The 13,907-nt window shown below is 45.9% G+C and overlaps 2 protein-coding genes across 2 annotated transcripts in view; both read left to right on the top strand.

The window, feature by feature from the left end:
- LOC135805321 (P-selectin-like) overlaps window positions 1-13,907 on the top strand; it is a 34,278-nt gene that overhangs the window by 5,624 nt on the left and 14,747 nt on the right. The window lies entirely within an intron of this gene.
- On the top strand, window positions 331-11,983 carry LOC135805319 (histone-lysine N-methyltransferase EZH2-like). Its single transcript, XM_065319339.1, has 22 exons — window positions 331-624; window positions 1,547-1,669; window positions 2,062-2,178; window positions 2,504-2,630; window positions 2,807-2,890; window positions 3,738-3,837; window positions 4,624-4,683; window positions 4,949-5,043; window positions 5,278-5,312; window positions 5,537-5,590; window positions 5,872-6,193; window positions 6,909-7,021; window positions 7,386-7,495; window positions 7,761-7,801; window positions 8,044-8,172; window positions 8,453-8,566; window positions 8,815-8,879; window positions 9,158-9,253; window positions 9,916-9,997; window positions 10,131-10,211; window positions 10,410-10,494; window positions 11,045-11,983. Exons 1-22 carry the CDS (start codon window positions 484-486, stop codon window positions 11,115-11,117), a joined length of 2,247 nt encoding a protein of 748 aa, XP_065175411.1. The 5' UTR covers window positions 331-483; the 3' UTR covers window positions 11,118-11,983.

Here is a 13,907-nt window from a genome sequence, read left to right as displayed (position 1 = left end):
TGCAAGTGGTCATATTATATCATCATCATTGTCAGATGCGATTTGAAAATCAGACAAATCATTCAAATTATTTGATTCAGATTTTAGCAACAAAACTTGACTTTACTGTCTTTTGTCTAGAAAAAGAAAAGTCGATCCAGAAACACGTGGTGGGTGGGTAGCAGACTAGACTAGCAGCAAGAGTACATAACCCAGTTATGTTATGGACTCTTGCTAGCAGTAGTATAGCGGAGTAGCGCACTCGTCGGATGGTGCACACACGCTGCTTTCCCGCGGTTTGCTCAGGTGTGCACGGGATCGATCGCAAAAGGGCAACAAGAAGTGCATGCACATTTCGAAGTTTCGTACAGGGCAGGGGTGTTATGTTTGGAAGATCGATCAACGCAAGTGTGGTTGCGTTGGTTTGAACTGGCCTTTTCGAAATTCACGCTTCACTTTCTGACTGTTGCGTGCGGCAATTCATTCCTTGCGTGTGCTGTGGCAATGGCAGAAAAATCAGCTTCGGCTGATGGCAAAGATGGTGGTGAAACAGAGGTAGCAGCTGCTTCACTCGTGTCCAGTATTCGAAGTGAGCTGCGCGGCTTGAGAGATAACCGGAAAGTGGAGAGTGAGCAGCAGCTGAAGGTTAGAGCTTCTGAGGAGCAAGTACACACACAGTACCCAACAAAATTATGCAATTTAGGGCAGATAACACCACTAAACAATATCAGTTTATATAATAAAGTGCTGTGCAATCCATTTCCAATGAGTTTGTGTAGTCCAATACGTAATACGTGCATTACTTCATTCAAACTTTCAAATTCGGCTGGATGCGTTTCGACGGGATGATACAGTCTCTAAAAATGTGGACACCCATAGTCTTGAAGCTGCTTTGTGTCATGGGTCACGACAGTAGTCCACGGCCCACAAATAGTTGGGGACTGTGATGCAACCGTGTTGCCAAACTCATTTCAATGCGCCAAAAGTGAAAACTGACACAAGTTGAGCAGTGAAAGCACAGAAACAGCAGTCTTGCTTCTACAACGCAAGACGAGGCCTGTCCTGAACACAATGCTGCCGACTAACGAATAATGGTGTGCATGGCATTCTACTAGCATGGCCGTTCAGTGTGACGTCATTATCAGAGAATGCATGCACATGGGTCAACCGTGGAAGACAGTAGTGTGTGTATTGTAGATGTCCTATGCTCACTTGCAAGCCCTAAGCTATAAGTCACCTTTCAGGAGCCGTCAATAAATGACGATAATTATTATTTTCGAATTACTTTGTAATTTGGGATGGAGGGAATTCTTTGCTATTTGCTTCCAAGGTGTGGAACAAGATGGGTTTTAATACTTTGGAAATATGACCAAAGCAATGAAGTGATGACCATTGTACGTGTGTTATTTGTTGAGGGAAGAGACATTACCGGTACAAAAGTTTGTTTCTTGAAAATTGAAAAATGCTCTGGCATCTATAGACGTTAAGTAAAGAGCGCAACTTACATGTGATTATGTCGACTTGATGTGTGCTTCCTTCCTTTATCTTTTGCACTGCCATTAACTAGGAGCTGTTTGAGAAGAACCGTGAGTTCATATCCAGCTCACTCGACACTCTGGATTCAGACAGCGAAACAGAGAAACATCCTACTTTACCTGCACTGAGCCACCATGTGAACTCGACGCAGATGGTAATTGTGCACGTTCTATTGGACATTTCTTTTGGAACCTCTCTTACACACACGTGCACACACGCGCGCGCGCGCACACACACACACATCGTATCACCTATCTTATCTTCTGCCCGTTCTCTATTCTCTCTCTTCTCTCTGTCTGGTTCTCTCCCTATTTCTCTATCTCTCTCTCTCTCTCTCTCTCTCTCTCTCTCTCTCTCTCTCTCTCTCTCTCTCTCTCTCTCTCTCTCTCTCTCTCTCTCTCTCTCTCTCTCTGCTGTACCAATATGATTTCATGTTTCATAAAATGGCCTTTGCTCTCAGTGGGTAGGACTTTTCATTGCCATACCCCGAAAAAAGGTCATAAGTTGTGTTCTTGTTGTTACCTTCACTGTTCTCTTTACTGACAGGCCAGTGTTGTGAATGGTATGGACAACAAACAAGTCTCTTTGCCACTGTGCAAGCTGAACTTTACCCCATCACTGCCGCACTTCAGTTCCTGGGCATCAAACCAGCAGAACTTCATCGTAAGCTACACTGCAGGAGTTCTATGAGTTGCCTACATCTGTATGTTTGGTTTCTTTTGCATTGGGAACGTGTGGGCTGCTTTACGAACTGTGTGGCCTAAATGTGAAATGAATTATTCCAATAAACAGGATAAACTTTTCTAATTGTCCGCAAACTCCAACGCAGCCACTTACACATTTAAGAAACTTCACCTCTCTACTCCAAATGCCACGAAGGGTCTCTTCACTGCGAACTTGAGCTGTACTACAGCGCCTTCATTGCCTTTGCTTAGTCTCTGGCTTGAATAAACTCATACGGCATCACTGTGGTCTTCGTTGCGTGCAGGTTGACGATGAAACTGTCCTCCACAACATTCCTTACATGGGAGATGAACTACTGGACAAGGAGCGAGGATTCATTGACGACCTGATTCAGAACTACGAGGGCCGCGTTCATGATGCTGCTGAGGCCTGTGAGTCCCATTCCTTTACTCGTTGCTTTCCTCAGGAATCCGGCTAACTTTTTTCTTTCTTTTTTTCTCAGTGACCAGAGCTGTCCCAGACTGATGCCTTGTTCTGCTAGGATGCTGACAAAGTTATTAACATGTTCACATGCGATGCGGTATCTTGCTTGCTTGTCTACGTGCAGCGGCCGAGGATGACATTGAGGACGATATCCTTCACCAGCTTGTGCTCCGTCTGTCAAAGAAGTTGTCTTCATCAGAGCCGGACGGTACGTGTGCATTGTGTCCTGTGAGGGCTGCGGCCACAGCTCTTTGCTGTGCTATGATATCATTTCATAAGTTTACTAGGCATAATATTATACTACTGCTATAGCTGACCGGTATAAGTACAGCAGCTGTGTACATGTAGGTAGTAGGCAGTAGGCAGAATTATTGACCTACTTTTGAAGTAGATGTGAGTTGTCTGAAAAGTGAAAAACTCTTTGACCAGGGCCCCAGAGCAGCTGTAGGAGTCTGAGTGACACCACCTGTCCTCTCCATCACAATCTCGTCTCTGTTCCTGTTGACCAGCATCCCAGCAGTACTCTCTGTGTGAAACAGAGTGTGTTTTTACATGTACACGTATCAGAATGAGGTACTAGTAGACCCTTTTAATTTTCTCAGAAACACCTCTGGGCCGCCAGCTCAAGTAAGAACTTGCCTGCTGGACCATGGGGAGACTGACTGACTGACTGACTGACTGACTGACTGACTGACTGACTGACTGACTGACTGACTGACTGACTGACTGACTGACTGACTGACTGACTGACTGACTGACTGACTGGCCATGGAAGGGAATAGCTGTGATGGGAGGATGGCTGTCACCTGTGGTGTACCGTGGAAGTAGCCGGGAGTTTTTCTGAACCCCTAGTCAACCAGGTGCGGAGGATGCTGGTCTATTTAGGCAGAATCTGGCCTACATGCTTGGATTCTATGCCAACCAACCAGGCTTGTTTTCAGTTGGGCGTGTGCTTGCTTCTTCCCTGATGCCTTATTGAGCTAGTCTTTTGTGTGTGTTCTGATGGTGTGATGTTCTGTCCTTGATGTGTCATGTGGTTTATGTGGCACTGATAGATTCAACTGAGCTATCTATGGAGAAGGCCGAGACCGTGCTGACTGCGCTGGTCAAGGCCTACCCCGACAAGAACTGGAACGTGTCGAAGCTGTGTGACCGGTAAGCTCTTTGCCATGTTTCGTGCCGTGCCCCACGTATTATGTCTTACTGTAAGTCGACTAATTTTCGGTCCATTCCAATTTCGGCCTCCCAGGGCTAATACCCATTTCGGCCGCATCAAATTTTCGGCCTGTGCTGCTGCCACCTGTATATACTGTCACATGATCATGCTGAACCTTGCAAAACAAAATTTCGGCTGCAACAAATTTTCGGCCTAACATGTCCAGGCCGAAAATAGCCGAAAATAAACATGCGCCGAATATTTGTTTGACTTACAGTAACCTCTGAGCTTGTGTTCTGTCCTGTGGTGAAATGCCACCAGTGAGTGGTAGTGTTACGTCTTGTTACACCGACTGAGTGCATCTCTGGCCCATCTTGTGCTGCAGTTGAGGATTTCAGACACTGAATGCTCCAGCTCATTGGCTTTTTATTTTATTTCACCGTCCAATGGCAGAAGCCAATGCAAAGGAGGGGGCGTTAGCCAGCCATGGCAAGAGAAGAAAAAGAAAGAAAGAAGGAGAGAAGATAATAATCGGAAGAAAAGGACGCATCAGCGGGGTGAAATTTATCACTATGTTGACCATTTTTGGATCCACTATGTCCATCATATCGAATGGTAGTGCGGTCACTGTTATAGACTTTTAGTACAGGTCATGGTTGCTTAGGTGCATGCTTTGTGTATATGCTTGTTTGTATTGATGGATCCCTATGTTGCATGGGCCACGCGTACTCATCCGGCGGATAACGTTATGTTTGAATAATGTGTGTGCTGTACCGATACTGTAGGTACCGCGCTATTCTGCAAAAGAAAGGCCTGGATGTACAGTGCCTGCCGAATATCGATGGGTGAGTGACAACAACTGTTCTGTTTGCCGGTGTGTTCTATGGCTTGCAACCACATGTGCACATCATGCCATCACCATGTATGTTCTGCTGAATAGCGACCGCATGGTATGCTTGCATTAAACTTCCGGGTCTGGCCAGAGCGAATGCCGGGCACAGTTGATGCTGCCGCAGCTGTACTGTTAGTGTGTGTAGCATGCTTTTTCCGTATGCCAGGAAGATGCCGTATCTCATATTTCCTCTTTTTTTCGTCGGTGTGGCATTGCAGGGCCAACGCTCAGTCTGTGCCGAGGCAGCAGAGTCTTCACTCATATCACTCCTTGTTCTGCCGGCGTTGCTTCAAGTACGACTGCTTCCTACATGGTGAGATCAGTGGCACTGTTGTTTGGTGAAAGTCCCTCTCTTCTGCATGTGACTATGTCTGAAAGTCATCTGTGCGTATAGTGAAATACCTGTACTTGGGCTGTGTTGGTTTTGTTGTGTGCTCTTTCGATCCTGACCAAGGTCAAGGTGACCGCTGGTGGTCCGGGATGTTTCATGCGATGTGGTGTTGATGTTGTTATGTGCTTATGTTCCATGTTCTGTGTTTTTGATCAGCATTCCGTCCAACTCCTAGATTCAATCGCAAAAAGGTAATTTCTTTGCCTACTTGTAGTACCGCTTACTGTACCAGCTGCTTTTGCATGAAAATTGTTTTGTATGTGTTCAGATTCAAGTCTTATTTTGACACATTACCTTTGTTCTGTTGTAAATTCTTGTCGATGTTGGACAGTTGAATGCATGCGCTGTTCACGGTATCTTCTTCTGGTCCGATGGTGTTGTTTCCATTTGTTTCCACTGCTCTTTCACTCTGCAGTCAGAGTGCAAGCCTCGCACCGAACCGTGTGGTCCCAATTGTTACATGCATAAGGTGAGTGCGTGGGTGTGTTGGGGTGGGAGTGTTGCCATTGCAGTACATTGTACCTGGCTGCAGCTACATGATGTACTCGGCACTGGTATTGAGTAGTGTGAGAGGTGTGATTTGATTGTGATCCTTTTTTTTCACTGGTTTGAGGGAAAGACGCAAACGGCGAAAGTCTGAAGAAAAATTGACTGTCGCCACCAGGACTCAAACCAAGGACCCTCGCTGACCCTTGTTACTCTTCTTTTTTTTTTTAAGAATTTGGTGCTTCTTGCCATTCTTGCTTGTAGGCTGGTATTCCGACGTTACCTGAATCAAGTGGGACGCCGTCGGCCCTTGGCAGTAGTAGCCCTGCTTCATCTGCATCTAGTGCACCGTCATCAGGTCAGCCATCCTGTGATACATCGCGATCAGCTTCACCAAGCAGATCGGCGGGGTCCAGGCTAGCTCCCTCAGCCAGCGCCAAGCCTCAAGCCAGTGCCGGTGCATCGTCCCAGGCGCTTGAACCACCGCCCGGCAATCGGCAGCAACACCTGGGCGTGCGATCGCCTCAGCGTTCCCTGGACGCTGCCGCCGTAGCGTCAGCAGCGCAGTCTGGATCCTTGTCTTCTTGTATGTATTGCTTCTGCGTCCTTGTGTGTGCTTGCGTGTGCGTACAGTGCTGCTCAATGAAATCCAATCAAGTGAGTCAGTTTTGTGCCCTGTCAAGTGATAATCCCAGTGGGCGCAGGTCGAGGGCTGCACCGCGCCCAGCTCCTATCTGACTCACTCGATCGTATTTCATTGATCAGCAATGTACATGTGTGAATGACGTGTGGACAGTGTGTACAGTGTATTTGGACTCTATGTGTGCACGCCGCGGGCAGGGTAGTTGCTTTTGCTTTGGCTGCATTTGCTGATGTGTCGCCGGTGTAGTGTCTACATGTAGAAGTGTTTGAAAAAGACTTGAAGTAACACACTACCGTAAAAGTCCGTAAATAAGTACGTGTTTACTTTCGAATTTAGTGACCACACCCGTACTAACTTTCGGGCGGGTACTGACTTTCGGGCACGAACTAACTTTCGGACCTGACTTGTGTGTAGTGGAGAAGTCATTTTCATGTAGATGTACATGCTACGTGCTGCATGTGCGCATCGTACCGGTACTTATTTCGGGCAGTATGTTTATCGGGCTTGACTTGACTTCAACAGACAGAGCCAAAAGAATGAAGGGGGTATTTCTTTTCGGGCAGGTACTTATTTACGGACTTTTACGGTACATGTAATTCATATGACATATTGTGTTGGTATGGGTGTGGGTGGGTGTCTGCCGTGTTTGCTGTCACAGATAGTAGTGGCTGGATACCCGCCGAGGAGTCAGCGTTTCGTGTGCTGCGTCCTCTTTTCCCGTCTAATTACTGTACGCTTGCAGAGGTGCTTCGCACGCGGACATGTGAAGAGGTGAGGCATTCTGCAGCCCTTTATTGCGTGAAGCGCTTTGATTCCCCTGATTCCGGGTGCTATTTGAGTCCGACATGGATGGGAATCTTTTCTTTTCTGTCTCGACTGTTTTTCACAAATTTATTTTGATCCATATCACGAATGAGTGGGGTGCGTCCCATGTTTCCGTTTTTTGCCGAATGTGTCCTACATGTATGTGCAGTGGCATGATCATAGCTACATTACATGTTATTGTCGATCATCGTCTACGTTGCCATGGTGATATGAAGACCTAGCACCATTGTGAGAGCATGCTAGGAGTCCAAGCATAGTGAGCCCACCTTAGCCGTCGTGAATGCACTCTCGCTACTGTGCTGGTGTTCAGGTTTGGCAGTTTGCTCTCCACGACCCGTGCGATGTCGTCGAAGAGGACGTGCAGGAAGAGGAGCAGCAGGCGCCTGCCCGAAAGCGCCGCAAGAAAAATCAGAAGCAGAAGTGAGTGCTAGTTGGTGTGAGCACTAGGCGGTAGACTAGCTGTGTGCTTGCTTTACGTTTGCATTCAACTCTGAAGGCCTGTGCAACTATCGTTTCTAGCAGGCATATCCATGCTCCGTATTGAGGCTATTTTGTACTGTATAACTATCATTTCTAGCAGGCATATTCATGCTCCGTATCGAGGCTATTTTGTGTTGTTAGTGTACCAGGGCATGTCTTCCTCTGTTGTTTACGTTTGTTACACTATGTATGCTTTTTCTTTCAGGGCCTTCACCAATCACTTCCGCCAGGTTCTATTGAAGCAAGGTGAGGGTGGTGCAGGTTTGAAGCAGGAAGCAATGTCGTTGGGAAAGGAAGCACTTGAAGTACGAAGTACAGTGTATTTCAAAGACAGAATGGGTCTGGAGTGGCTGAACAGCATTGCCGAGTTTTTCACGAAATAGAATGTGTGTGTGTGGGGGGGGGGGGGGGATTCACATAATTATGTCTGGGGTTTTTTCACCTCAATGATCTTGTTTATTCTGTACTCTTCCCATCATTAACTACAGGCTCTGATAACCCATCGAACTTGATGTTCAACTACCGGCCTTGCGATCACAAAGGCCCATGTGATAGTTCTTGCCCGTGCATCATCGGACATAACTTCTGCGAGAAGTACTGCCAGTGTTCATCGGAATGTGAGTCCACTCTCGGTCTCAGTGCAATGTGTCGTGCCCTAGGTCAATGTTACGGGATGCACATTGTACATGTTTATTATACAATAGTTTGGGATAATTTCGGAAGAGCTTGAACGTTGGAAGAATGCTCTCAGCGTGTGTGTGCCAGTTGAGAAGCCGATGAGACCAACTGGCTTTTGTTTGGTTCACCCCTCGAATGTGTGGAGCAGAACTCTTTTGGCATACTGCATCGGTGTTAGTTCACATCAGATCCATCTGCACTGTGTGTCTTTGCTCTCAGGTCAGAATCGCTTTCCTGGATGCCGGTGCAAGGCGGCGTGCAACACCAAGCAGTGCCCTTGCTTTGGCGCGCTGCGAGAGTGTGATCCTGACCTGTGCTTGACTTGCGGTGCCTGTAAGTACTGGATGATCACGGTGTTCTAAACATCCAGTGCCACTTGTTCAACACGCATTCTTGACATGCTCTCATTCGTCTATGTTTGCCTTGATTTCTCACAGGTATGAGGTGTGGTGGAATCTTTGTCAAATGTGTCATCATTCTGTTTGGCATGTGTTACAGTGCTGGGTGGTAGCCTGACCAAGACTGCCTTTCATATTGGCTTCCCTGCGTTTGTGTTGTTGCTGCCTGTGGCTTTCTTGTAGCGACAAATCTCAAGAGTAAAACGGTGCCGTGTAAGAACGTGTGCATTCAGCGTGGACATCGCAAGGTGAGGGAGTCAGTGGCAGGACATCCCGTGCATTTTCTAGCCAGGCACTCATGCTGATCCGAAGGCATTAGACTGGCACTGCTAATCTGGTAACCAAGAATCACAAAGTGGATGGGTATTGTGTGTTGCATGGGTCCTAGATCAGAAGTATTGAGCGGCATTTTCTTTGTCTCCAGATTGAGTCGCATTTGATCTGAGTGTTTGTAGTAAGCGGTTTGGTGCACGGCTAGATGCTTTTTTATTAAATAAGTTTCCCTCTTCTTCGCTGTCCTTTCTAGCACTTGTTGTTAGCACCTTCCGATGTCGCCGGTTGGGGCATCTTCATTAAAGAGGCCGCCCAGAAGAACGAATTCATCAGCGAATATTGCGGAGAGGTGAGCAACCTAAAATGTGCTACACACACTGCGTCGGTGTTCCTTAGTCTGCTTTTCTTATTGTGTGGTGCCGTTCGCTTCATCTTGCAATCCCGGCGTCTTTAGCATGCATGGTGCTATGGGAGGATTTACTACACCGCGCTCCTATCAGCTGCTATCAAAACTAATGAGTGTTGCACGCATTGTGGTGAAATGTTGACCTTGTGCGTGTGCTCATTGATTTGACTGATGTTCTGTTGTTCTGTTATTGCTGGCCAATGAGAATCAACCTCAGGTAAAGCCCCCGGTGTACTATAGCCATTGTTTTCTGTTTGCTGTAGTTGCACGAACAACCGTGGTGCCACCTCCGAGGCCGATTCCGCATTTTGTTCGCATTGTAGATGTTGTGTGTACAGTATGTGTGTACAGTATGTGCGTACAGTATGTGTGTACAGCATGTGTGTACAGCATGTGTGTACAGCATGTGTGTACAGTATGTGTGTACAGTATGTGTGTACAGCATGTGTGTACAGCATGTGTGTACAGTATGTGTGTACAGTATGTGTGTACAGCATGTGTGTACAGCATGTGTGTACAGCATGTGTGTACAGTATGTGTGTACCTGCAACCAGCCAATGGCATGATGTACTTGCGTATGTTAATGTTCTCCTTCTGGCAACTAGATGATATCTCAGGATGAAGCAGAGCGCCGTGGAAAGGTCTACGACAAGTGGAAGTGCAGTTTCCTCTTCAATCTCAATGCCGGTTAGTATCGTGCTGTTTCAATGCAACTCAGTTCGGTTTGTTGCTCCTCGACGTTCCTTGGACATGATCAGATGTGCATTTGGTCAATTTCCCGACACTTACTTCGGCGTCTCCTCTCTTTTTGTCGCTGCAGAGTTTGTCGTGGATGCCACACGGAAAGGAAACAAAATCCGCTTTGCCAACCACTCCATCAATCCGAACTGTGCTGCTCGAGGTACAAAGTTTTCTGTTCTCCATCTTGAGTCCAATGCCTTGCTGTATTTTCCGTAGTGGCCACGTTGCATGTGGGTTATGATCTCCAGCTAGTGAAGGCTTGGTAGTAACCGATTCCATGCCCATTTTGCAAGTGCAATGTGTTCTGCACTGTTGCATTCAGTTTTTGTTTTTTGTGTCATGTGTTTTCTCGCATCAGTTATGATGGTGCATGGTGACCATCACATCGGGATATTTGCCAAGCGCAACATCGAAGCTGGAGAAGAGCTCTTCTTCGATTACCGGTTAGTTCCTCTACACTTGTGTTCTCCTTTCCTTTTTCTTTTTTTTTTGTTCTTGTTAGATGTTGCACGCAAGTCAGTGCACTCCTGCAGGTATCTATTGAAAGCCAGCCACTTCATTTCAATGTACAAAATCAGTTTGTATGCTTCCCTGTAGTCCATGGGAAGACAACGTGTATTGGCATGTGCAGTGTGTTTGAAACATACAGTCATGTAGGTGACCGTTATCAATACTCAGCAAGGTAGATTTAGGTACCTGACCGGTAATGGTACCTCGACTCAAATGTTCAAAATACACTCAAAGGTAAACTGCGTACAGATTGACATTGTATGGTGCCGTATGACCCGCAGACAGAACCACACCTCCAAAGCATGGCGACGAAGAGTGGGGGCGGGGGCTCTGACTGTTCTTAACGGTACCAATAACTGAAGAACTTTGTCCTTATAGTAGCGTTTGAGGATGGTCTGCTCTGCCTTGGTGTGCCTCGCTCTGCCTTGTTTTGTATCACTTATTACATTTTTGGCCGTATATCTTTCTCTTCGTGCTCCCTAGTTACGGACCAACTGACTCTTTGCGCTATGTGGGCATTGAGCGGGAGAACTACCGAGTGACATCTACCGAGTAGAGAGAACGGCAAGTTGCCCGGGTGCCATCTACCGAGTAGAGAAAATGGCAAGTTGCTGTTGGTGTCCAGGTGTCGCTACGGACACCACACTTGTGATTACCAACAGGCAATTAGCAGCATTTGCCACTTGCTCAAATACTCCCTTGCCATGAACATTGCTGCTCACTAGCAGGCGTACTACCCAAGACCTGTAACCCGCCAAGAACATCAGTCTCACCTCCATGATAAGTAGTGTATTGTCATAAACCCCTCTGCTTCTTTTAGGTTGCTTTCCGTTATTCTATTTATTGTTTTGCTTTTATCTGTGGCAGTCTTTGCTCTGTCTACTAACGGGGATCCTTGTTGTCGGAAGTATACATTTACGATACACTACTTGGAGGGGCTTTTTCAGAATAGCTCTTGGCTCTGTTGCGAGTGTGCAGAGGAGCGTTATTAGCATATTTTCTCTCTTTGTGTTGAGAGCGTGCAGCCTAGTGCTGTACACGTATGTCAGTCTCAATATGCTCAACACTGGTCAGTGCTGGTGGCCACCCAGTGCTTCTGTGCTCTTTCGGCAATATCATCAATGATAGCTTGCGCTGGTCCAGTCCTCAAGCTCTTGTTGACGCGTTTTAATCCATGCCATAGCCAGCTCATAGAAAGCTCTGTTTTCTTTCTTTTTCAATATGTAGACTCTTTCTAGCTGTTTTATCCAACACGCCGCCGGGGAGCTCTTTTTACTTTTCCTCCCACGTCTCTCGTTGTTTTTTTTGTTTTTGTTTTGTTTTTTTTGGTGACCGTTTTACAACCATACTCACACTTTTAAATTATCAAAAAATGGCTCAGGTTGGTGAAATCTGGCAATGATCCACATGTATTGTTCAGAATTTACAGTCGTGTACTTGCCAGCAGAGAGTACTAGGGGGTCGTCCACCAATATCAATATTCTTTAGAGAAGATATTGGGGTATCCTGTTCTAAGCACTTGCAGACTCCATTGCAGCCACTTACACATTGGAAATACAATTCAAACAATTTAATAGCTATAAAGACAACTAATTGCACAGTAAGCACATTATGTCGACATGTATGTGTAAAATGTTGTTCGATTATCGCAAGGCACACAAGGAAGGGAAAGCGAGGATTCGTTCAGAACTTGTGTGCCTTGCGATAATCATACTTCGAAGTACAACATTTTACACATACATGTCGACATAATTATATGAAATGGTTACTGTGCAATTAGTTGTCTTTGTAGCTATATTAAAACTGCTGTCTCCGAAACGCTTGTTCAAAAAATTTGAAGTGATGTATGCAGCAAAGTGACCGTATTTTGAACATTTGAGTTGAGGCACCCTAAATTATATTGGTTGGTGGTGGGGGGGGGGGGGGGGGGAGGGGGTTGGGCTCTGTTCATCTTGTCTGCAGTGAAAATATCGGTCTGTAGATACGGGAGGGCACTGTTGTTGTTGCTGTTGTTGTTGTTTTTTGTTAGTTAGGGTTACGAACCATTCAATTATAGTGGTCTAACAGGAAGGCCGGTTGCTCAAGAACCTGCTCCCATTCTGACCGACCTGATAGAATAATAATCAGGTACTGTAAAACCGGATAGTTTAACGACCAAAAAGTTTAACCGAACGCCTCAGTAAAGCAGCACTGTACTTCGACTATGACACTTTAGATGGACAATAAGCAGCGGAAACAAGCATTCCTTGGTCCTTTTTACTTTTTTGTAAATAATCCTTGGTTCTCCGTCCGAGTTCATTCTTGCACACCTGATGAGCCGTCCTTATCTATACGGCGAAACTATCTTCGTGTGAAACTGCTGCTTGTTACCACTGCTGATTGTCCCGTCATGATCTAAAGTGTCATAGTCGAAGTACATTGCTGTTTTACTGAGGCGTTCGGTTTTGCATGATCCTTGTTCGCATAGCTTCCCCTTTTCTTAAAAATGTAAACGTTTTTTGTAATTTTGGCATGATAACGTGCAGAAAGTTTAACGATGGCTACCTGGCCACAAACTGTATGCGCATCTTTACACAGACATCTCGCGATAACGTTTCTTCAAATAACGAAAACAAATTGGACGTTAGACTTTGTGACTCGTTAGACTTTCCGGTTTTACAGCACTTGGCACCACCTGAAACTGGAAAAAATTGCGCATTTCAACATTTTTATAGGGAAAGTGCAAGCAGTTCAGGCAGACAAGAAACGTGATCAGTGAGCCCTATAGTATGTATAATTATATGTACGTCAGGGTGTTGTAACACACAGGGAGACGGCATGAGGTCCGGCATAGTAGTATCCGAAACGATGCAGGACTTATTGGCTTACCCTCTATGGGTAGATGGTAGATACTAGATACATGTAGATAGATAGATACCTGTACTTGAAGTAAAATAAATAAATGAAAAGTAAATTATCGTGTCCGTTCCCGAAGGGCACTCACGACGGCCGCTAACACCCGGTAAACCCTAGCTACTTGAAGTAGGTCTCCCCTGACTCACTTGTGAGGTCTGCATTCGCCACTAAGGTTAACAGGCATAGTGGTGGCCTGCGGATGCGAAGGCTAGTTTGTGTGTTTCTGAACGAACTTTCAAGCGATGCCGACGCGGATCCCGCGAATATTGTTATATATTACTTGAAGTAGGTACTTTGTAAATAGAAGATTGTGCAGTGGCGCTCCTACAGTTGCGGAAAACTCATGAAAATTTAATGTTTTTAAAACTTTTTTTTGTTAGCTTACGATTTTTGGATATTCGTTACTCGCTATGTTTAATATGTAACGGGAATCGTGTGTCGCGGTCGCAGC

This window comes from Sycon ciliatum, chromosome 1, assembly GCF_964019385.1.
Source record: "Sycon ciliatum chromosome 1, ocSycCili1.1, whole genome shotgun sequence".
Classification (NCBI taxonomy): Eukaryota; Metazoa; Porifera; class Calcarea; order Leucosolenida; family Sycettidae; genus Sycon; species Sycon ciliatum.
This window is presented reverse-complemented; position numbering and strand designations above follow the sequence as displayed.